Source organism: Balaenoptera borealis (genome assembly GCF_965194805.1).
Source record: "Balaenoptera borealis genome assembly, chromosome: 12".
NCBI lineage: Eukaryota > Metazoa > Chordata > Mammalia > Artiodactyla > Balaenopteridae > Balaenoptera > Balaenoptera borealis.
The window spans coordinates 35,828,668-35,854,769 of record NC_138869.1 but is presented as its reverse complement, the minus strand read 5'-3'; the positions used below and the strand labels follow the sequence as shown (position 1 = coordinate 35,854,769).

The 26,102-nt window shown below is 34.7% G+C and overlaps 1 protein-coding gene across 1 annotated transcript in view; it reads right to left on the bottom strand.

Annotated features, from left to right (window-relative positions):
* Positions 1-26,102, bottom strand: part of DNAH12 (dynein axonemal heavy chain 12) — a 238,068-nt gene that overhangs the window by 176,968 nt on the left and 34,998 nt on the right. Inside the window, exons 5-11 of the mRNA XM_082344611.1 lie at positions 17,910-18,099; positions 17,191-17,263; positions 16,425-16,583; positions 16,015-16,210; positions 13,992-14,180; positions 12,983-13,139; positions 12,239-12,330 (exon numbers count right to left, since the gene is read on the bottom strand). Coding sequence (XP_082200737.1) covers positions 12,239-12,330; positions 12,983-13,139; positions 13,992-14,180; positions 16,015-16,210; positions 16,425-16,583; positions 17,191-17,263; positions 17,910-18,099 — 1,056 coding nt within the window. The remainder of the gene's footprint in view (positions 1-12,238; positions 12,331-12,982; positions 13,140-13,991; positions 14,181-16,014; positions 16,211-16,424; positions 16,584-17,190; positions 17,264-17,909; positions 18,100-26,102) is intronic.

Genomic DNA, 26,102 nt, shown 5'->3' with positions numbered 1-26,102 from the left:
TGGAGTAGCAATACTCATATCAGATAAAATAGACTTTAAAATAAAGAATGTTACAAGAGACAAGGAAGGACACTACATAATGATCAAGGGATCAATCCAAGAAGGAGATATAACAATTATAAATATATATGCACCCAACATAGCAGCACCTCAATACATAAGGCAAATGCTAACAGCTATAAAGGAGGAAATCGACAGTAACACAGTAATAGTGGGGGACTTTAACACCTCACTTACACCAATGGACAGATCATCCAGACAGAAAATTAATGAGGAAACACAAGCTTTACATGACACAATAGACCAGATAGATTTAATTGATATTTATAGGACATTCCATCCAAAAACAGCAGATTACACTTTCTTCTCAAGTGCACATGGATCATTCCGAGGATAGATCACATCTTGGGTCACAGATCAAGCCTCAGTAAATTTAAGAAAATTGAAATCATACCAAGCATCTTTTCTGACCACAAAGCTATGAGATTAGAAATCAATTACAAGGAAAAAAATGTAAAAATCACAAACACATGGAGGCTAAAAATACATTACTAAATAACCAAGAGATCACTGAAGAAATCGAAGAGGAAATCAAAAAATACCTAGAGACAATGACAATGAAAACACGACGACCCAAAACCTCTGGGATGCAGCAAAAGCAGTTCTAAGAGGGAAGTTTATAGCTATACAAGCCTACCTCAAGAAACAAGAAAAATCTCAAATAAGCAATGTAACCTTACACCTAAAGGAACTACAGAAAGAAGAACAAATAAAACCCAAAGTTAGCAGAAGGAAAGAAATCATAAAGATCAGAGCAGAAATAAATGAAATAGAAACAAAGAAAACAATAGCACAGATCAATAAAATTAAAAGCTGGTTCTTTGAGAAGATAAACAAAATTGATAAACCTTTAGCCAGACTCATCAAGAAAAAGAGGGAGAGGACTCAAATCAATAAAATTAGAAATGAAAAAGGAGAAGTTATAACAGACACCGCAGAAGTACAAAGCATCCTAAGAGACTACTACAAGCAACTCTATGCCAATAAAATGGACAACCTGGAAGAAATGGACAAATTCCTAGAAAGGTATAACCCTCCAAGACTGAACCAGGAAGAAATAGAAAATATGAACAGATCAATCACAAGTAATGAAATTGAAATTGTGATTGATAATCTTCCAACAAACAAAAGTCCAGGACCAGATGGCTTCACAGGTGAATTCTACCAAACATTTAGAGAAGAGCTAACACCCATCCTTCTCAAACTCTTCCAAAAAACTTCAGAGGAAGGAACACCCCGAACTCATTCTATGAGGCCACCATCACCCTGATACCAAAACCAGACAAAGAGACTACAAAAAAAGAAAATTACACACCAATATCACTGATGAATATAGATGCAAAAATCCTGAACAAAACACTAGCAAACAGAATCCAGCAACACATTAAAAGGATCATACACCATGATCAAGTGGGGTTTATCCCAGGGATGCAAGGATTCTTCAATATATGCAAATCAATCAATGTGATACACCATATTAACAAACTGAAGAATAAAAACCATCTGATCATCTCAATAGATGCAGAAAAAGCTTTTGACAAAATTCAACACCCATTTATGATAAAAACGCTCCAGAAAGTGGGCACAGAGGGAACCTACCTCAACATAATAAAGCCCATATATGACAAACCTACAACAAACATCATTCTCAGTGGTGAAAAACTGAAAGCATTTCCTCTAAGATCAGGAACAAGACAAGGATGTCCACTCTCATGGCTATTATTCAACATAGTTTTGTAAGTCCCAGCCACGGCAATCAGAGAAGAAAAAGAAATAAAAGGAATACAAATTAGAAAAGAAGAATTAAAACTGTCACTGTTTGCAGATGACATGATACTATACATAGAGAATCCTAAAGATGCCACCAGAAAACTACTAGAGCTAATCAATGAATTTGGTAAAGTTGCAGGATACAAAATTAATGCACAGAAATCTCTTGCATTCCTATACACTAATAATGAAAAATCTGAAAGAGAAATTAAGGAAACACTCCCATTTACCACTGCAACAAAAAGAATAAAATACCTAGGAATAAACCTACCTAGGGAGACAAAGGACATGCATGCAGAAAACTATAAGACACTGATGAAAGGAATTAAAGATGATACCAACAGATGGAGAGATATACCATGTTCTTGGATTGGAAGAATCAATATTGTGAAAATGACTATATTACCCAAAGCAATCTACAGACTCAATGCAATCCCTATCAAATTACCAATGGCATTTTTTACAGAACTAGAACAAAAAATCTTAAAAGTTGTATGGAGACACAAAAGATGCCGAATAGCCAAAGCAGTCTTGAGGGAAAAAAACGGAGCTGGAGGAATCAGACTCCCTGACTTCAAACTATACTACAAAGCTACAGTAATCAAGACAATATGGTACTGGCACAAAAACAGAAATATAGATCAATGGAACAGGATAGAAAGCCCAGAGATAAACCTATGCACCTATGGTCAACTAATCTATGACAAAGGAGGCAAAGATATACAATGGAGAAAAGACAGTCTCTTCAATAAGTGGTGCTGGGAAAACTGGACAGCTACATGTAAAAGAATGAAATTAGAACACTCCCTTATACCATACACAAAAATAAACTCAAAATGGATTAGAGACCTAAATGTAAGACTGGACAGTATAAAACTCTTAGAGGAAAACATAGGAAGAACACTCTTTGACATAAATCACAGCAAGATCTTTTTTGATCCACCTCCTAGAGTAATGGAAATAAAAACAAAAATAAACAAATGGGACCTAATGAAACTTAAAAGCTTTTGCACAGCAAAGGAAACCATAAACAAGACGAAAAGACAACCCTCAGAATGGGAGAAAATATTTGCAAATGAATCAACGGACAAAGGATTAATCTCCAAAATATATAAACAGCTCATGCAGCTCAATATTAAGAAAACAAACAACCCAATCAAAAAATGGGCAGAAGACCTAAATAGACATTTCTCCAAAGAAGACATACAGATGGCCAAGAGGCACATGACAAGCTGCTCAACATCACTAATTATTAGAGAAATGCAAATCAAAACTACAATGAGGTATCACCTCACACCAGTCAGAATGGCCATCATCAGAAAATCTACAAACAACAAATGCTGGAGAGGGTGTGGAGAAAAGGGAACCCTCTTACACTGTTGGTGGGAATGTAAATTGATATAGCCACTATGGAGAACAGTATGGAGGTTCCTTAAAAAACTAAAAATAGAATTACCATATGACCCAGCAATCCCACTACTGGGCATATACCCTGAGAAAACCATAATTCAAAAAGACACATGCATCCCAATGTTCATTGCAGCACTATTTACAATAGCCAGGTCATGGAAGCAACCTAAATGCCCATCAACAGATGAATGGATAAAGAAGATGTGGTACATATATACAATGGAATATTACTTAGCCATAAAAAGGAATGAAATTAGGTCATTTGTAGAGACATGGATGGACCTAGAGACTGTCATACAGAGTGAAGTAAGTCAGAAAGAGAAAAACAAGTATCGTATATTAACGCATGTATGTGGAACCTAGAAAAATGGTACAGATGAACTGGTGTGCAGAAATTGAGGCACAGAAGTAGAGAACAAACGTATGGACATCAAGGGGAGAAAGCGGCCGGGGGTGGTGGGGGTGGTGTGATGAATTGGGAGATTGGGATTGACATGTGTACACTGATGTGTATAAAATGAATGACTAATAACAACCTGCTGTATAAAAAAATAAATAAAATTAAATTTAAAAAAAAGCATTTAACAAAATCTATCACTCTTTTGTGGTAATAACACTTAACAAACCAGGAATAGTAGCCAACGTCCTCAACTTGATAAAGAGTATCTAGGAAAAATCTACAACTAATATTATATTTAATGGTTTAAAAAATAATGTTTTCCCTCTAAGATCAAGAACAAAAAGGATATCTACTCTCACTACTTCTACTCAACATTATACCAGGGGTACTAGCCAGGGAAATTAAGCAAAAAAAATAAATAAGAGGCATCCATATTAAAAAGGAAGAAATAAGACAATCTCTACTTCCAAATGACATATATAGAAAACCCTAACCAATATACACACATACAGATAAAACTATGAAGATTAATAAAGTTCAATAAGTTTGCAGGATATAAGACCAATATACAAAAATCAATTGTATTTCTAGACATTAGCAATCAACAATACAAAAATGAAATTAAGAAAACAATTCCATTTATAACATCTTCAAAAAATAGAATACTTAGCAATTATATTTTATGAAACAAGTACAAGACTTATAGAACACAAAAATGTTGGGGGAAAATGGAAAAGCACTGTATGATGGACTGAAATGATACAGACCAGCCTCCCTGTAACCTATTAGAAATATGCTCTATTATGTTCAAGAATGTAAAATAAAATATGAACATAATAAAGCAAAAATAATATTTACAAAAAAATTGGGAAAATACAATATCTGAAACGAAAATGTTACTTAATATGAGTAACAGCAGTTTAACACCAGAGAAGAAAGGATAAACGTATTTAATATTTTATTTATTTATTTATTTTTATTTATTATTTTTGGCTGCGTTGGGTCTTCAATGCTGTGCACGGGCTTTCTCTAGTTGTGGCGAGCAGGGGCTACTTTTCGTTGCAGTGCGTGGCCTTCTCATTGTAGTGGCTTCTCTTGTTGTGGAACACGGGCTCTAGGCACGCAGGCTTCAGTAGTTGTGGCTCGAGGGCTCAGTAGTTGTGGCTCGCAGGCTCTAGAGCACAGGTTCAGTAGTTATGGCACACGGGCTGAGTTGCTCCACGGCATGTGGGATCTTCCTGGACCAGGGCTTGAACCTGTGTCCCCTGCATTGGCAGGTGGATTCTTAACCACTGCACCACCAGGGAAGCCCTTAGTGTACTTAAAATGATGCAAAAGAACTATCCAAAATGAAGCATAGAGAGAAGAAACTGAAAACTCTGAACAGAACTTCAGTAACCTCTGGAATAATATCAAACAGTCTAATACACATGAAATTGGAATTCCAGAATTGGGGGAAGGAGGCAAACAAAAAAAATTTAAGTAATAATGTCTGAATATTTTCCAAGTTTGATAAGAGCTAAACAGACCTAAGAATGTCAACAGTATTTCTTCTCAAACAAAAGAAATACAAAAGAAACAATATAAAAGCACTTCACAATCAACTAGCTGAGAAGCAATGAAAAAGAGAAAATCTTAAAAGAAGCCAGATTTTAAAAATTACAGAAAGAAACTCAGAAAACACTTCCAGCATGACAACATGAGGAGCTCTGTGGACCTGCTCCCCAGTGAAACTGGTGAAAATTATTTTAAAAACAAGCATTTAATTTAAAGCCTCTGAAAATGGTCATAAGAGTATACAGAAAATGAAGAAACATCTATTCACGAAAATCTATGAATATTTGGTAAGAAAAGTGAGAATCTGTGGTATTTGAACCTGGATTGCTCCCTCCCTCCGTATTCCCAGCTCAGCAAGGTTGAAACTCCACTCCAGATAAGTGCGCTCAAGAACACAGGGCTATCTTTCCACACAGGTTCCAGCTGGAGGGCTTAAACAGCTGTTGATAAAGCTACGTTCTTGGTGAGTACAATTAGAAGGTGGGGACTCTCTTGTTCCTCCCAGATACCACTCATGGAAGGGAAGGTCTACCTTGGTCATGGTACCACTGAGAATACTGAGACATCAATCGCACTTTCCCTGGCTGGTAAGGTGGTGCTTCCATATCAGAAGAAAGATAGGAAAACCTCAGGTTACTGCTCTCCACTCCACTGAGGGTTCAACCCCTTCAGTGGGGTTGTCACTGAGAGAAGCATGTCACTATCCCCATTCCCAGCTCCAGGGCCTTGGCTCAGAGATTTTGCCTGGAAGTGAAGGGGAAGCAGGTCAGAGGTAAAATAGATACCTCCTAATCTTTTCCCAAAGGAATTGACTTCATTTGCAATAGAGCATGGAAAAGTTCAAGCCTAAGTGTGCCCTCAAAAACATTGGAGGTTGTGGTAGGGAGCAACTGTGAGGAAGATTCAGGAATTTGGTGAAGATTTGGGCTAAATCACAGACTGGCTAGTTTGAGGGAGAGAGCCAGGGAAGGAGACTGCTGGTAGAAGCCCTCCTAGGGTAGAATAACTATCAAACACTGACCCTGGGAACTGCTCTTTCAAGGGAGTCTGAATTTGATTAATCAGTAGAGCAATTTATACCTCCATGGCATTGTTGAAAACAATACAGCAATTAGCCAACAAAAAGTGAAAACTAACAGCTATGTGTGGCCAGAGAAAGAGAGAAGAAAGCCATTTGAAAGCATGGCCTCCCAGGATGACTTTGGGCACACCAAAAGCTGTGGCTCCTGGAGGAGCAACATCAAAGGCTTAACACTTCAGAGGGTGGGGGAGAGAAACAGGCTTCACTAAAATAATCTACCTAGTCACTAAACAAATAAACAAGCAAATAAAAATAACAAACTGGAAGAGGGAACAGGGCCTAGATTTGCTACAATATATTATCTAAAATGTTCAGATTCCAACAGGAAATTATGAGACATACAAAGAAACAAGAAAGTAGGACCCATACACTGGTTTTAAAAAATGCAGGCAACAGAAACTGCCTGTCAGCACAACCAAAAACAATCGAATTTAACAGAAAAAAACTTGAAAGTTGCCATTACAAATACATTCAAAGAATTAAAGGAAATCATGTTTAAAGAAGTAAAGCAAGGTACAATGACCATGTCTCATCAGATAGATGAAAGGTTTAGAAATTACAAAAAAAAAAAAAGAACTAAATGGAAATTTTGGAGTTGAAAAGTACAATAACTGAAATGGAAAATTCTCTAGAGTGGCTCAACAGTAGATTTGAACTGACAGAAGAAAGAATTAACAAACTTGAAGGTAGATTGATAGAATTTATGCAATCCAAAGAACAAATGGGAAAAAAAATGAAGAAAAAAACAGAGCCTCTGTTAAATATGGGACATGATTAAGTGGACCAATGCATGTGTAATGAGAGTATCAGAAGGAAGCACAAGAGAGAGAGAAAGAAGCACAAAAAATATTCAAGACCACAATAGCTGAAAGATTCCCAAACTGATTGAAAAACACCAATCTACACATCCAGTAGTTCAAAGCACTTTAAGATAAATGCAAAGAGATTCAGAAACAGACAAATGATAGTAAAAATACAGAAAGCCAACGATAAGGAGAAAATCTTGAATCAGCAAGAGTTAAAAACTGTCAACCAAGAATTCTAAATCCAGAAAAGCTATCTTTCAAAAATGAAGATAAAATAAAGATATTTCCAGATATACAAAAACTGAGAGAATTTTTTAAGCAGACCTGTCCTATAAGAAATACTAATGGGACTTCCTCAGGTTGAAAGCAAGTAACCCCAGATGGTGATTCAAATCCATAAGGAAAAACAAAGAGTACCAGTAAAACAAATTATGTAATTATAAAAGATAGTGTAACTACATATTTTTCTCCCTCTTTCTCTTAACCAATATTAAAAAGAGTTGTATAAAATAATATGTATAATACACATCATATATATTATATTATATATAATGTATAAAATAACATGTATAATAATGTATTGTTGGGCATCTAACATACAGAAATGTAAATATATTTTAAACATAAATGTAAGAGTACAAAGAAGAAAGGTGGAGGCAAAGCTTTACTGGGCTAAGGAAATGACTACAGATGGTAAAGTAATAATTATAACAATGTATTGTTGGGTTTGTAACATTAATATATGTAATATGTATAACAATAATACCACAAAAAGGGGGAAAGGGTATAGAGCTATATAGGAATAATGTTTCTATATCTCACTGGAATTAAGCTAGCATAAATCTGAAGTTATTTAAATTAGGCTTCTCTCATAAGCCCTAGAATAAACACTAAAAAAAACTTTAAAAATTGAAAAAAATCATTAAAGAAATGTAATTGCTTCATTAGAAAATATTCATTTAATGTAAAAGAAAGCAGTAAAAGAGGAAGAATAGAAGAACAAAAAAGACATGACACATATAGAAAACAAAAAGTAAAATAGCAGACAGAAATACAACTATATTAATAATGTTAAAAGTGAATAAATGACCGGGACTTCCCTGGCAGTCCAGTGGTTAGGACTCCACACTTCCACTGCAGGGCGCAAGGCTTCGATCCCTGGGTGGGTAACTAAGATTCTGCATGCCGTGCAGTGCAGCCAAAAAAAAAAAGAAATTCAATTCAATCCTAATCAAAATCCCAGCTGGCTTCTTTATAGAAATTGATTTTGAAATGTACATGGAAATACAGAAAACATAGAGTATTCAAAATAATTTTGAAAAAGAAGAAAAAAGTAGAGAACTTATAATTAATACCTAATTTTGAAACTTACTGTAAAACTACAGAAATCAAGATTATGGTATTGGCATAAGAATAGATCTATAAATCAATGGAAAAGAATAAAAAATCCAGAAATAGACCCACAAATATAGAGTCAATTGAATTTCAATAAAGATGCCAAGATAATTGAATGGGGAAAAGACGGTATTTTCTTTTTTTCTTTTTTTTGTTTTTGGCTGTGTTGGGTCTTTGTTGCTGCATGCAGGCTTTCTCTAGTTGTGGCGAGCAGGGGCTACTCTGCGTTGAGCTGTGCGGGCTTCTCAGTGCAGTGGCTTCTCTTGTTGTGGAGCACAGGCTCTAGGCGCGTGGACTTCAGTAGTTGTGGTGCACGAGCTCAGTAGTTGTGGCATGTGGGCGCTAGAGAGCGCAGGCTTCAGTAGTTGCAGCATGTAGGCTCAGAAGTTGTGGCTCATGGGCTCTAGGTGCGCGGGCTTCAGTAGTTGTGGCACATGGGCTTAGATGCTCCGCAGCATGTGGGATCCTCCTGGAGCAGGGATCAAACCCATGTCCCCTGCATTGGCAGGTGGATTCTTAACCACTGCGCCACCAGGGAAGTCCCAATGATGGTATTTTCAATCAATGATGTTGGTACAGCTTGATACCCACATGGAAAAAATCGAACCATGACTCATATTCCACACCATATGTTAAAATTATGTATGATGGGTAATGGACCTAAATGTAAAAGCTGAAACTATAAAACGTCTAGAAGAAAATATAGGCACAAATCTTTGTGACCATGGAGTAGGCAAACAAAAAGATAGATAGGACCTTAAAAAGAATGAACCTTAAAAGAAAAAATTGATAGACTGGAATTCAATAGAATTTAAAATGCCTGCTCCTTAAAAGACATGGTTACAAAAAATGAAAAGTCAAGGCACATACTGGGAGAAAATATTGCAAAACATTTTGCAGATAAAAGACTTTTAGACAAAATATATAAAGACAGCTTAAAACTCAACAATAAGAATTTTATAATAATATAGCCCAATAAAATAAATCCATTATAATTAAACAATAAGAATAAAAAACACAACTTAAAATATAAAAATTACTAGAACAGACACTTTATTTTTAAGAAGATACATGGGTGGAAAGTAATACATTAGAAGATGTTCAGCATTATTAGTCATCAGTGAAATACAAATTAAAACCACAATGAAACAACCAATGGGTCACTGAAGAAATCAAAGAGGAAATAAAAAAATACCTGGAGACAAATGAAAATAGAAACACAATGATCCAAAATATATAGGGAAAACAAATTTATGGTTACCAAAGGGGAAAGGGAATTGGGGGATAAATTGGGAGCTTGAGATTAGCAGATGCAAACTACTATATATAAATTAGATAAACAACAAGGTCCTACTGTAGAGCACAGGGAACTATATTCAATATCCTGCAATAAACAATAATGGAAAAGAATATGAAAAAGAGTATTTATATATATGTATAACTGAATCACTTTGCTGTACACCAGAAACTAATACATTGTAAATCAACTATACTTCAATAAAATATATATATATATATATATGAGATACAGCAAAAGCAGTTCTAAGACATAAATTATAGTGATACAAGCCTACCTCAGGAAACAAGGAAATCCTCAAATAAGCAATTTAACCTTACAGCTAAAGGAACTACAAAAAGAAAAACAAAATCTAAAATTAGTAAAAGGAAAGAAATAAAGATCAGAGTGGAAATAGAGATTTAAAAGTTAATAGAAAAGATCAGTGAAAACAAGAGTTGGTTCTTTGAAAAGATAAACAAAATTGATAAACCTTTAGCCAAACTCATTAAGAAAAGAAGAGAGAGGGCCCAAATAAATAAAATCAGAAATGAAAGAGAAGTTACAACTGACTCATAGAAATACAAAGGATCACATGGCATTGTTACCAACAATTATAAGACAATAAAATGGACAACCTAGAAGAAATGGACAAATTCTGAGAAATGTACAATCTACCAAGACTGAATAGGGTAAATATAAAATATGAACAGACCAATTACCAGTAAAGTAATTGAATCAATAATTTAAAAACTCCCAACAAACAAAAGTCTAGGACCAGACAGATTTGTAGGTAAATTCTACAAAACACTTGAGAGTTAACATCTGTCCTCAAACTATTCCAAAAAATTGCAGAGGAAGGAATGCTTCCAAATTCATTACATGAGGCCAGCATCACCCTGACACCAAAACCAGAAAAAGACAACAGAAAAAAAGAAAATTACAGGCAAATATCACTGATGAACATAGATGCAAAAATCCTCAACAAAATATTATCAAACTGAATTCAACAATACATTAAAAGGATCATATACCATGATCAAGTGGGATTTATCCCAAGGATGCAAGGATGATTTAATAACTGCAAATCAATCAATGTGATACACCATATTAACGGAATGAAGAATAAAAACCATCTGATCATCTCAATAGGTACAGAAAAAGCTTTTGGCACAATGCAAATTCCATTTATGATAGCAACTGTCAAAAAAATGTGTATAGAGGAAACATACTTCAACATAATAAAGGCTATATTACACAGCCAACATCATACTCAATGGTGAAAAGCTGAAAGCATTTCCTCTAAGATCAGGAACAAGACAAGGATGCCCACTCTCACCACTTTTATTCAACATAGTATCGGAAGTCCTAGCCACAGCAGACAGACAAGAATAAGAAATAAAGGGCATCCAAATTGGAAAGGAAGAAGTAAAACTGTCACTGTTTGCAGATGACATGATAACCCATATAGAAAATCCTAGACACCACCAAAATAGTGTAAGAAGCAATAAATAAATTCAGGGAAGTTGAAGGATGCAAAATTAATATACAGAAATCTATACTGTTTCTACATGTTACTAATGAACTATCAGAAGGAGAAGTTAAGAAAACAGTCCCATTTACAATTGCATCAAAAAGAATAAAATACCTAGTAATAAATCTAGCCAAGGATGTAAAAGACCTGTACTCTGAAAACTATAAGACATTGATGAAAGACATTGAATCAACACAAAAAAATGGAAAGATATACCAGGCTCATGAAGTAAAAGAATTAATACTATTAAAATGACCATACTTCCCAAGGCAATCTACATATTCAGTGCAAGTCTACCAAAGCATCAATGGCATTTTTCATAGAACTAGAACAATTAATTCTAAAATTTGTATGGAAACACAAAATACCCCATATATTGTATCCCTAATTACCTACTCTTCAGCCATTTGGGGTTTATATGACGTTCTCTGAACACCTCTAAATACTTTCGGCCTTTTCTTATGTTACATTTCCTCTCTTCTCCACCTATAAACATCTACTTCAAAGTCCAGCCCACTTTTCACTTTTTCTAGAAACCTCCACCAATTTCCGAAAGCAAAAGTAATCATTCCTTCTTGTGAGCTTCCACAACACTTTGTCCCTATCTCCATTCTAGTACTAATCTCAATATATTACAGTTATTATTTCGATATCTGGCTTCCATGCCAAATACAAGCTCTTGAGGATAATGCTTATGTATTATTTATTTTTGCATCACCAAAATCTTGCTATGTCTCTGAATGTGATGAAAGATATTTTTGTTGAATCAATGAATGAGTTAAATGAATGACTAGGGAAATTATTAGATGAACATATGAGTTTACTAAAATGACGTTTTGAATAAGAAATTCTGTTAACTTAGACTGAAGCATTTATTTTTTAGAATAAAAAGATCTTAATTTTAAAAAGAAATTCACAGACATTAATGAAAAACAGAATTAACACTTACCTCTGTGTATTCATCAAAAGTATGATCTTCTGCCTGAAAAGTCTCTATCAGCTTAACTGCAGTCCCATCAAGGAGCCAATTGTATTTTTCAACTGAAAATTAATAATCTAATTTAAATCTCAGTAACACCCTCTTAAAAAGGTAAAGTGCTTTTTTATATAGTCATAGAATGGAGTAGCCTATTCAATTAAATGTTATTAATAGACTATTAACATACACTAATAGGAACAGACAAAATAACATAAAATAGACTTAATAAGCAAACCAGGTTAAATGCAGACTTTTAAAATAAAGATAATAGGGTATGTAAAATAACTTAGAGGTACAGATAAGCCAGTCAATAAAAGGTTTTGGTTAATAGAATGTCAAATAACAACTATCTATCCTGAGCCCATAACACACTTGAGGAGGCTACTGAGCTGCAGACTCTTCAAAACTATTCTTAGAAATTACCTTGCTTTTGCCCTTGATTTAACTTTCTCCTTATGCCAACAACTCTTCTCTCTACATTTTGGCTTTATGACCCTGCTCCAGTTAACATTCACCCTTTGGACTGAACAACAGAATTCAAGTTTCTTGGGTTTGATCCATGACTCTGCCAAAAGCCATGCCTATGCTCACTTCTGGCTCTCTGCTCTTTCATGACAGATCCAGACAACCAAATAACTGACCAAATTCTAGTAAAAATAAAATGGCATTCTTTTATGACAAAAAAAGAGATACAATATTATGTGTCATATATACCATATGTCTCATAATGTTTTCTTGCACCTTCTAAGTTATGATGTACTGCCACCTTCAGTGTATCAAGAGCCCATTGTAACACATGTTCAGGAAGTTCTGCGTCAAGATTCACAGTTGTTGAAGTTCCTGATAGCCAAGAGGGTACTGTTTGGACATTCTAACATAAATAAAAATGACAATTCATGAAATAAATATCTGTGCAATTGATCTATATGTAGATCTTATACTATACTTTTAAAAATTCATTTCAGATTTCAGTGGTCCAAGAAAAGATAACTTGATGCAAAATAATGATTTAAAATTGTCTGTAGTCTAATATAAAACCTTAGTTGGGTTAGTTTTCTATCATTCAACAAATATTTATTGAGGAACTATGTTGAAGTGATTATACTAGAAAGCTCTAGAAAGAACAAACATGACTTGGATCTTGTCCTTAAGAAGTTCACAACTCAGTAGGGAACATGAGACATGCACAAAAATATCAATTCATAACTGCAATAAAAGTTATAAGAAGAAAAAAGTCATCTCAAGCCAGGAAACTTTCTCAAAGAGAAAGCACTTTTAACTTAAAATAACCTGGAGGATGGAAAGAAAACAACGAGTTATAACATTTTATGTACATATACACTTTATAGAGCTTCAAGTCAATTTAAAAGTTCGATAAAGGGCCATATAAAGAAACCCAATGCGCAGAGTCACAGATGTAGAAAACAAACTTATGGTTACCAGGGGGTAAGGGGGAGGGAGGGATAACTTGAGAGATTGGGATTGATATATACACACTACTATATATAAAATAGATAACTAATAAGGACCTATAGGGAACTCTACTCAATACTCTGTAATGGACTATATGGGAAAAGAATCTTAAAAAAAGACTGGGTATGTGTGTATGTATAACCGATTCACTTTGCTGTACACCTGAAACTAATGCAACATCGTAAACCAACTATACTCCAATAAAAATTTTTTTAAAAAAGAAACCCAGTGGATAAGAATAAAGAAATACCTGCAGAGCTTCAGCTATTCGCTCAACCAAACCCAAAACAACATCTTCCAAATCTTGAAAAGTAGGATAAAATTCCATTTTATCATCATCAAACGTCAATTCCATCTTAAATATTGGCAGCCCTCGTTTATCTTCTTGGTCAAAGAGTTTTACAAATCCTTCTACAGTTCTCTTTAAGAGCTCTTTTAGCTGCATGATGCCATAAGTTATTATTACTTTAGAAAGTACAAATTGAACCTTTAACTATAATCAGTAAGCTATTGCCTATAATTAATTCACTCTACCAATCCATTTAGTCCTGAAAATTATCTTCATTCAACACAATATGTTCTTAATAAATATAGTCTAAAATAAATAGGACAATATATACAAACTTTAATTTTTCTATAGAATATCAACAATCTTAAAATGGCAACTCAGAATCTTCTACATCCTTTAGTAATTCTGTCCCTGGTACAGAAAAAGTTCCGGAAGACCCAACAATATGGTAAAGACTGAGGGGAGGAGAGGCCTGAAACCTAAGTTTGGGGGTGTCATGAGGTGACATGTATACGGGGCAAGGGACAGTAGTGTACTAGAGCTAGCTCCTACAATTATAAGAGCCAATTGTTAAACATTCAAGAATTTTGTGAGCCAGACACTAAACTCTTGGATGCTTGACAATCACCATGGTGGGAATATTTACCCCATGGAAATTGGCAAACACTACAAACCAGGGCTTTTTCTCCTGGGGTCAGATTTCCAGCACATCACTAGGTGAGAGTGAAGCCACTGGAACTTAGAAATGTGCACTATAAGTTACCAAAGTATGAATAATGCTTTCTTATACAGAACCAACTATTAGATATTTAAGCAAGGTAGACAAACATATATCTAAATAATCTTCAAAACATTCCTCATCTCTTTACTTCTTATCATATAATCATAGTCCTCTTAAGAGGATAAAGGTAAAAAGGAAATCATGTATATTCGTTACAGTATTACATACCAGATATATATATGTGTGTGTGTGTGTGTGTGTGTGTGTGTGTGTGTGTGTGTGTGTGTGTGTGTGTGTGTGTGTATATATATATAAATTCCCTTTAAAAATGGCAAAATTCATGGAATCTTTGGAGGTCTTTACCAAAAGGAAAAGTTTTTATTCAAAACTATTTTTCTAGGATTACATTTCTACAATAGTAAAAATTCAAGGAGCCCATAAAATAATTGTATAAAATTCATATTCTCTTTCTGTTTGTCATTTAAAGACGATCAATAACGTTTCGAACCAAGATTTGACTGAGAACAAAACGAAAATCAATTAACTTGTAATTTCATAAGTTCAAAAATATGTTCACTAGGATAGTACTTTTGTTAATTTACTCCAATAAAGCTATAATTAGCTTATAGCCTTTAAGCATGATTCCAGTAATCAATCATAATATTGACACATACTTCTAGACTTACCTCTCATTTTATTTTTTATTTTTATTTTTATTTTTTTAGATTTTATTTATTTATTTATTTATTTATTTATTGGCTGTGTTGGGTCTTCGTTGCTGCGCACGGGCTTTCTCTAGTCGCAGCAAGTGGGGGCTACTCTTCGTTGTGGTGCGCGGGCTTTTCACTGCGGTGGTTTCTCACTGCGGTGGCTTCTCTTGTTGCGGAGCAGGGCTCTAGGTACACAGGCTCAGTAGTTGTGACTCACTGGCTCTAGAGCACAGGCTCAGTAGTCGTGGCGCACGGACTTAGTTGCTCCGCAGCATGTGGGATCTTCCCAGACCAGGGCTCGAACCCATGTCCCCTTCATTGGCAGGCAGATTCTTAACCACTGCTCCACTAAGGAAGCCCTTCCCTCTCATTTTTAGACTGCTTCCAGAAATGAAGCATTTTTCTGCTAAAGTTATTTAAACAAAATTATAGTAAAAGTCTTTCTTAATTTATTTCAAAATAATTATATAGCACTATATTTAAAGAAGATATATTTAAAATACTAAAGTAACTTCAATAACATTATCATTTAAAATATACAAAACCTATTTACCTGATTTGACATAAGTGTGGAAACACAGTTATAAAATGCATCCAGTTTCTCAGGTTTAATGCCTTCTAGTGACTCCTTCTTGGTAAAGAGACTTATAACCTTTGGATACCAAGTGTTCATTATCTTCTCTTCTGCCTTTCTAGCTTGTATTGATAAATCATTTTTCAATGATTCACAGTCAATTGGGCCTTTACCTCTATTTATGAGAAAAAAATGATTTAAAGCAAACAATAGATATTGGTCATGATGCAAAATTGTTGAAACAAGTAAGATAAATTAAAAAATTTTTTAACCTAAGAAAAGTCCTGAGTATTTATCAATCAGTTTTTTAAATTATATAGTCAAAATATAAAGACTCAAGCAGGAGACATTCAAATTTTAAATGTTAATTAATAAATATGGGATTTTACCTAATTCCAGTTAAGTCTAGCAAAACTGTATTGGCAAATGTTGTATAACCAAGGTCCAATAACATTTTCATAGTTGGATGAACAATGTACAAATTAGCTAATATTTGATTTCTTGTCTGCAGATAGTTAGAATGCCAAAGCTTAGAATAATCCAGGCCTCTGGAAAAGCAAAACATCATATCAAACAGGATTCAAATGATACATTCTAAATTTTAGGAAATAATATTTGTGACATGGAATTAGTATCAAAGTGAGAAGACTGGGGGTTGAGAAGAGAGAAATGTGCTCAGCAATGGGAAACTTAGGAGATAAGCATGTAATAAAAATACATCAAGAACTTAAGAGTTCATTATCTTCGGAGAGACCAGAGATCATTTGTGGGTAAGGCAGGCTGATGGGCCAGGCATGAGTTCCCTAACTTCCACTGTGCTCTGGCTCAGTTACCCTGGGTAGTTGATAAACAAACTCAGTCCTTAGGATTGGGGAGAAGAGACGGAGAAATCTGTCTGGCATACTGCAAAGCTTACTTAAGGCCAAGTTGAGTTATACATCCATAAATGTTCCCACTAATTGCATAAGCAACAACTAGATAAGTTCAATGTAGAGGATACCTTTGGGGAAAAAAAAAACAGTAGTACTATTTTTTTTTACATGTTTTCAAAACACTTTTGAGCTTCACAGTTGTAGCCTTGAATGTAAGACCAGTTTATTTTCAATCAGTTATCAAAACCTAGATACAGTACTGTTTTATAAAAATTTTACTTACACAGGGGATTCAGGTAAAGGGCCTCCTTCATCTTCAAGCCATTTAACTGGAGGTCTCACAAGAACACTCCTCACTAAAAAAAAAAAAAAAATGTATATATATACATATATTTTATAGATAGATAGATAGGTTAATACTTCTTGAAAATCCTTGCAAGACTTAACTGAAATCAAAGTTTCTAACTTTTGATAATGGATAGTACAGTTTAATATGAATCAAAATGAGTATAAGAAAAAAAACCCTTATGTGAAACAAAATCATGCTCTTGGTACTATTTCGGCCCTGCTTTGGAGGTGAATTCAGATACAGTAAAGCTTTAATAAGTTCTCAGTTTTTCTCATCCTATGTATTCAAAGGTCACTGGCATGGCCACTTAAAAAAATTAATCCAATTAAAAATTGCAAAGGTTAAATCCCTAATAAATCTCCCCAAACACATTAATATTTTCTTACAATCCTGTAAATAGTATAACTATAACCATAAAGACAAAGTAAAAAATTAAAAAGCTATTAAGCACATAAAAATTACAAAAAGTACCCTTAAAAACAGTGTCCTTAAATTACAAAGATTTGACTAGGTTATAGGCTCAAAGTTAAAACTTTAAAAATATCTAAGAAATACATATAGCTAAACATATAATGTTCATTATTCATATTTCTACTTTCGATTGGGAGAGGTGGGGGAACAAGCAAGCTTGGCGTGTGTTAAATGCCACTTACCCAAATATCTCTTCATGCTTTTTTCAAAATCACTTGACACCTCATTTATGAGACTTTGAATGAGTTCTTCTCTTTCTTTCCCTTCCTTTAAAGACTCAGGTATCAGCATTAACATGTGATCCAGCCATTCCTGCTGAATAGGTACTATGGGACTACTCTCTACACATTGTTTCAAATAAATATAGTTGAACTGAGAATGTAATAAGAAAAAATTGTGTTCTAAATGGTGTAGCATTTCAATGATACATGTGAAATGTAGCATTTCAGAGTAAAAATATTATGAAAAATAACATGTTTTCAGAATAAAAATATTTTATCCAAAAGTACAACCTACAAAGAAACTATTTTATATTTTTATTTATGATGAGTTCTCTCCAAATTAATGTTCTTAGTATACTCTTCACTTTCTTAAGGCAAAACAAACATCCTTAATCTAACTTAACTATTCCTTCATTTAACAAATATTCATTAATTCAACAAATATTCAGGTATTGTTCCAAATGCTGAGGATATAGTAATAAACAAAACAGACAAAGCCCCACTCTCCTGGAGATACTATTCTGGTATAATAGCATCATAATATAATTTCATAAATTCTCCCATAACAATGAGTAGTCTGACAAAAATAGACATGAACAAATGGAAAGACAGTACTTGATCTTGGTAAAGATATTTTAACATCATGAAAATTTAAAGTTGTCCCAAAATCAATTTAATGCAATACCAATAAAAATATCTACACACATTTTTAAGAAACTAGACAAGTAGAGACTAAAGTTCAAGTGGAAAAATAAATAGCCAAGAAATTCCTGAGAAAGAAAATTTATAAGGAAGAACTATCCCTAGGAGACATTAAAACATATTATAAAGTCTCCCTGATGAGAATAGTATGGTACAGGTACATGAATAGACAGACGACTGGGAAAAAAAAAATAGAAAGTCCAGAAATAGATCCAGTCCATAGGAAAATGTAGCATATGATAAATGTGGCACCCCAAATCACTGAAGCAAAGATAAAGATTTTAATAAATATTTCTGGGACAACTGGTTAGCCATTTGGAAAAAGATAAATTTAACACCTTTCTTCCAACATACACAAGAATAAATTCCAAATAGATCAGAAATTTAATTAAACTAAACAATATAACTATACAAGGCCAGAAAAAAACTGATAAAATTCTTCTATAATTGAGCGTAGAGGAAGACTTTAAAACTATGATTCAAATTCCAGGTACAAAAAAGGAAAAAATGATTGACAAATTCTGACTCCATAAAATTAAAATGCTTGCATGTTTTAAAAACATCATAATAAAAAAGGTCAAAAGACTACTGACACTCTGGGAGAAAATATTTGCAAAGTATATCTCAAATAAAGGGGAAAGAATGCTTAAAAATTTAGGAGATGGGTGAAACTTGAGGACATTATGCTAAATGAAATAGGCCAATGACAAAAAGATAAACACTTTATGATTCCACTTATATGAGGTATCTACAGTAGTCAAATTCATAAAACAGAAAATAGAATGCCACTTGCCAGGGACTAGGGGGAAAAGGAAATGGAGAGTTGTTTCATGAGTGTAGAGTTTCAGTTTTGCAATATGAAAATATTCTGGAGATAATTTGCACAATGTGAAAATACTTAACACCACTGAACAGTACACTTTATTTATTTTTAATTAATTAATTTATATATTTTTGGCTGCATTGGGTCTTCATTGCTGCGCTCAGGCTTTCTCTAGTTGCCGGGGGCTGCTCTTCATTGCGGTGTGCGGGCTTCTCATTGCGGTGGCTCCTCTTGTTGCGGAGCACGGGCTCTAGGCATGCGGGCTTCAGTAGTTGTGGCACATGGGCTCAGTAGTTGTGGCGCACAGGCTTAGTTGCTCCGCGGCATGTGGGATCTTCCGGGACCAGGGCTCAAACCTGTGTCCCCTGCATTGCCAGGCGGATTCTTAACCACTGCGCCACCAGGGAAGCCCTGAACAGTACATTTTAAAATAGTTAAGATGGTGGGACTTCCCTGGTGGTGCAGAGTAGGTTTCTCACATGTTATGGGTTAGCAATTTAAAAACAGTTTATGTGTATTCTAGAATTTAACAAAATCAGTAAATATACTGTGGTTCATAAAAGTTAGGTTTCTGACTGTGAGAGAAGGGAGCAACAAATAAGGAAAGAGGGAAGACTAGAATGAACCCAGTGATATTAAATTGGAATAGGAGGCATAAGTATAAACTCATGGTTTTTAAGATAGACAGAGGAGAGAAGGAAGGATGGATAGATAGATAGATAGATAGATAGATAGATAGATAGATAGATAGATAGACAAACAGAAAGATAATTTCCTGGCTCTTTCTGCTGAGAGAACAAAGAAGAATTACATCTCAGGAACACAGCTAACACCCATGTCATGGTTTCTAAATACCATTCTCTACTAAAAAGAGGCAGGAATCCTTGGAGAAATGACTGACTCCAGGATTAGAATAGGAAAAGTACAGTATAAGCCTGGAATATCTTACTGTATCAAAACATGAGATCTCAAAGAATGATGGGATAAGCTAAAAAGAATATAACAGTCAATTTGAAGGGCTCCCACTGGCCAAATCTGGGGCAGCTGAACATCAAAATAAACCATAGTAGTAACACATTAAATTCAATAGCTAAAATAAGACTGTCCGTAAATAGTCCATACTGATATAAATGAATTAATGAATGAGGAAAGAAAGAGAGAGAGAGAGAGAAAGAAAGGAAAAGGATGAAGTTCTTCCTTACTACAAAATTCCAACTAAAAAATATACAAGGAATGGTGGGAAAATTACTATCTGGCAACCACCATAGTAATCATTGTTTCAGGCAAGAATATTAACATTATGGGGACAAGTGAACATATAGGAGAATTCTTTGTACTCTTTTTACAATTTTCTATAAGTCTGAAATTATTTCGAAATAAAATATTTTCTTAAAGGAATGACCTGGTTGGACATTTTTTCTTTTGTCTCCTACTTAAAATTTTTTTTCAATTAGTTGCTCACTCCAAAATTCTTCTAGAGGGTCATTTTCTATGGCTATTCCACTAATATGCTGCTTGATCTTAAACATCCTGTGGTGGTCCCCAATCCCTCAACAGACTTACTCTCTCTAGTAATGAATCTGATCTTCTCCCCACTCTTTCTCTTCCCTCTCCCCCTAGGTGATTTCATCTAGTCCCGTGACTGTAAATATCAACTATATATGTTGATGTGTTCTAAATCTGTATCTCTAGAACTCAGCTCTTCCTGAAATATCCAGCATAGCCAAAAGAGATCTCTTGATCTCCCAGCTCCTAAAACGTTCCTTCCTCAGTCTTAGCCATGTCAATAAACAGCACCAAATTAAGCTATAAAATATATATATTTGACCCTTACAATTGGAGTATACATTCTTCCATTAGCAAAGAGATATCTGACTTTTCTGAGTGAGACCATGTGCTTTCAAAGTCTTTTTTGAAAACTTCCTACTTTATGCCCTCACTGTGGTCTCTTCATACTTCTATCACACCTGTTGTATTTTACTGAACATAAGTGTTTATATTCATTAATTCATCAAGCATTTATTGAATATCCACTATTGGTAGTCAATACCATAGTTGTTAAAGACACAAAGATATTTAAGAAGCAACTCCTAGCCTCAAGACTAGAAAATACATCATTTTAATACATAAAAATATCAAAGGAATACCAAATACAATATGCTAAGAAAAATAATAAAAATGAACAATGTATAATAGGAGCAAAGAAGAAGTCATCTACCCAAACCCATAGAAATAGGGTAAGACTTCCTGGGGATGGTAACTGAGCTGAAATAGAGACAGCCAGGTAAGAAGAAGCATGGATGGTGAGGGGACGTGTGGGGCAAAAGCAGCGAGGTGAGAAACGTTATGTTTCCTCAAGGATGAATAAGAAAGTCCATGCTGGTGAAGCATAAAATATGATACAGAGCGTGGCGAGAGGAGAGGCAGGAGAATAGGTAGGAGTCATATTACAGAAAGCCTTGCATACACATTAAGATTTAATTCTGTAGGTTATGAGAAGCCACTGATGGCTATTGTAGTCAAGGCGAAAGAGGAAGTCCTGATCTAAGGCTAGGACAAAAAGAGGACTGATTGGAGAAATATTCGTAGCATTTGGGGACTAATTGTATGGCAGAGAGGGGGGAAAAAGAAGTTAAGACTCAGGTGTTTTAAGCATGAGTGACTGGGTAAATAGTGATAACTAGAAGAGAGAATAAGGAGGAAGAGACGTCTTATGGAAGAAGCTGATAAGTTCATTTTTTCTGACATGTTGAATTTGAGGTATTTGTGCATCAAAATCTATGGGAGTCATCAAAATATGGAAGGTACTTGAAATCAGAAGAGAATCATCCAGGAAGATTCAAGGAAAGAGAACAGTGGGCCACAGTCAGGCAGGGAAGAGAAACCCATGAAGATGACAGAGAAATAATATTTAGAGAACTAGAAAAATAAGTATAAGGGCATTTAAAAGGAAGTGAATATTCAGCAGTGTCAAAAATCAGCTGGAATTGTCACTATTTTTTATTTTAGCCATACTAATGGGTATGTAGTGATAACTCATCACAGTTTTAATTTACATTTCCCTAATGGTTAATAATGTTGAGCATCTTTGATGTACTTATTTGCCATCCATATATCCTCTTTGGTAAAATGTCTAGTCATGTCTTTTACTCATTTTCTAATTGGATTTTTTGTTTTTATCCTGTTGAGTTTTGAGAGTTCTTAAATATTCTAGATACAAGTCCTTTGTTGGATATGTGATTTGTGAATATTTTCTTGCAGTATGTAGCTTGTTTTTCCATCCTCTTAACAGAATCTTTCACCTAGCTATAGTTTTTAATTTTTATGAAATAAAATTCATTGGTTTTTTTATGGATTGTGCTTTTTATTTTTTGGCCGTGCTGCGCAGCACGCAGGATCTTAGTTCCCCCACCATGGATCGAACTCATGCCCACTGCAATGGAAGTGCAGAGTCTTAACCACTGAACAGCCAGGGAAGTCCTGGTCTGTGCTTTTTTAAATTCAGGTATAGTTGATTTACAATATATATTAGTTTCAGATGTACAACATAGTGATTCAAAATTTTTATAGATTATACTCCATTTAAAGTTATAAAATATAGGCTATATTCCCTGTGCTATACAATGTATCATTATAGCTTATTTATTTTATACATAGTAGTTTGTACCTCTTAATCCCCTACTCCTATCTTGCCTCTCCTCCCTTTCCTCTCCCCACTGGTAACCACTAGTTTTTTCTCTGTATGTGTGAGTCGGTTTCTGTTTTGTTATATTCCTTCGTTTGTTTTATTTTTTAGATTCCACATATAAATGATAACATACAGTATTTATCTTTCTCTGTCTGACTTATTTCTCTATGCATAACACTCTCCAGGTTTATCTTTGTTGTTGCAAATGGAAAATTTTCGTTCTTTTTTATGGCTGAGTTATTCCATTCCATATGTATATATATATATGTATATAAATTCACATCTTCCTTATCCACGTCTTGGCTTTTGTAAATAATGCTGTTGTGAACATTAGGGTGCATTTATCTTTTTGATTACTGGTTTTGTTTACTTTGGATATATACCCAGAAATGGAATGGCTGGGTCATATGCAGTTCTATTTTTAGTTTTTAGAGGGACCTCCACACTGTTTCCCATAGTGGCTGCACCACTTTATGTTCCCACCAACAGTGTACAAGGGCTCCCTTCTCTCTACATCCTCACCAACATTAGCTATTTGTGGTCTTTTTTTTTTTAACATCTTTATTGGAGTATAATTGCTTTACAATGGTGTGTCAGTTTCTGCTTTATAACAAAGTGAATCAGCTATGCATATACATATTTCCCCATATCCTCTCCCTCTTGTGTCTCCCTCCCACCCTCCCTATCCCACCCCTCTAGGTAGTCACAGAGCACTGAGCTGATCTCCCTGTGCAATGCAGCTGCTTCCCACTAGCTATCTATTTTATATTTGGTAGTGTATATATGTGCATGCCATTCTCTCACTTTGTCCCAGCTTACCCTTCCCACTCCCTGTGTCCTCAAGTCCATTCTCTGCATCTGTGTTTTTATTCCTGTCCTGCCCCTAGGTTCTTCAGAACCTTTTTTTTTTTTTTGATTCCATGTATATGTGTTAGCATATGGTATTTGTTTTTCTCTTTCTGACTTACTTCACTCTGTATGACAGACTCTACATCCATCCACTTCACTACAAATAACTCAATTTCGTTTCTTTTTATGGCTGAGTAATATTCCATTGTATATATGTGTGACATCTTCTTTATCCATTCATCTGTCGATGGACACTTAGGTTGCTTCCATGTCCTGGCTATTGTAAATAGAGCTGCAATGAACATTATGGTACAAGAATCTTTTTGAATTATGGTTTTCTCAGGGTATATGCCCAGTAGTGGGATTGCTGGGTCGTATGGTAGTTCTATTTTTAGTTTTTTAAGGAACCTCTATACTGTTCTCCATAGTGGCTGTATCAATTTACATTCCCACCAACAGTGCAAGAGGGTTCCCTTTTCTCCACACCCTCTCCAGCATTTATTGTTTGTAGATTTTTTGACGATGGCCATTCTGACTGGTGTGAGGTGATACCTCATTGTAGTTTTGATTTACATTTCTCTAATGATTAGTGATGTTGAGCATCCTTTCATGTGTTTGTTGGCAATCTGTATGTCTTCTTTGGAGAAATGTCTATTTAGGTCTTCTGCCCATTTTTGGATTGGGTTGTTTGTTTTTTTGAAATTGAGCTGCATAAGCTACTTGTAAATTTTGGAGATTAATCCTTTGTCAGTTGCTTCATTTGCAAATATTTTCTCCCATTCTGAGAGCTGTCTTTTCATCTTCTTTATGGTTTCCTTTGCTATGTAAAAGCTCTTAAGTTTCATTAGGTCCCATTTGTTTATTTTTGTTTTTATTTCCATTTCTCTAGGAGGTGGTCAAAAAGAATCTTGCTGTGATTTATGTCATAGAGTGCTCTGCCTATGTTTTCTTCTAAGAGTTTGATAGTGTCTGCCTTACATTTAGGTCTTTAATCCATTTGGAGTTTATTTTTGTGTATGGTGTTAGGGAGTGTTCTAATTTCATTCTTCTACATGTAGCTGTCCAGTTTTCCCAGCACCAATCATTGAAGAGGCTGTCTTTTCTCCATTGTATATTCTTGCCTCCTTTATCAAAAATAAGGTGACCATATGTGTTTGGGTTTATCTCTGGGCTTTCTATCTTGTTCCATTGATCTATATTTCTGTTTTTGTGCCAGTACCATACTGTCTTGATTACTGTAGCTTTGTAGTATCATCTGAAGTCAGGGAGCCTGATTCCTCCAGCTCTGTTTTTCTTTCTCTAGTTTGCTTTGGCTACCTGCCCCAGTGATAAGGAGGTTGAAATAGCATACAGTGATGTAGCCAAAAGACTTACCAAATAAAATAGCACTTACAAGAGACATGTCTTCACATCTTCCCCTGTCTTCCCCTGAAAATAACATGCTTTTCCTAACACACTGTTCGTCTTCCTATAAAGTAGAAACTTTATTTTGCACAAACATGCAGTTATTCCAGATTAGGATAAAGGATAGACAAGGTATAGTAGCTATCTTTAAATATATACTCCTAAGCAGTGTCATTTTAAAATTGTTTTACCCTGCTTACCTCCCCTACCCTATATCCTCCTCTCCTCTAATTTGGAGACACTCCATAAAAATTTTTCACTTTAAAGGTAGCTTGCCATCTCTCTAGAGCCCTCACCACTGTCTCCATTCACTGTGTATAGATGGCAGAACTTTTCAGGTGCACTGTTTAACTGTTAAAATAGTAACCACAACCTCATCAGGCCCAAAATGGAGCATAATGCATGGTACAAGGAATATTTATGTATTTTTGGAATTTTATAATATTTAGTAAGAGTATATGAAAGGATTACTACTGTATCAAAATATATTGTTTCAATTTAGTCTATCCTGGATATGTACTAAAGGATGTTACCACAAGAGAAGAGAGCCTTCTACAGAAAGTCTCTACAGATTTTGCTGTTTTATTTTGTATGTGGATTTTTACTTTTGCCTAAACGCATTTATCCTTCATATCAATTATAACATTTGACACTATGTAGAAGCTAAAAATTTAGAGGGAGGAACATT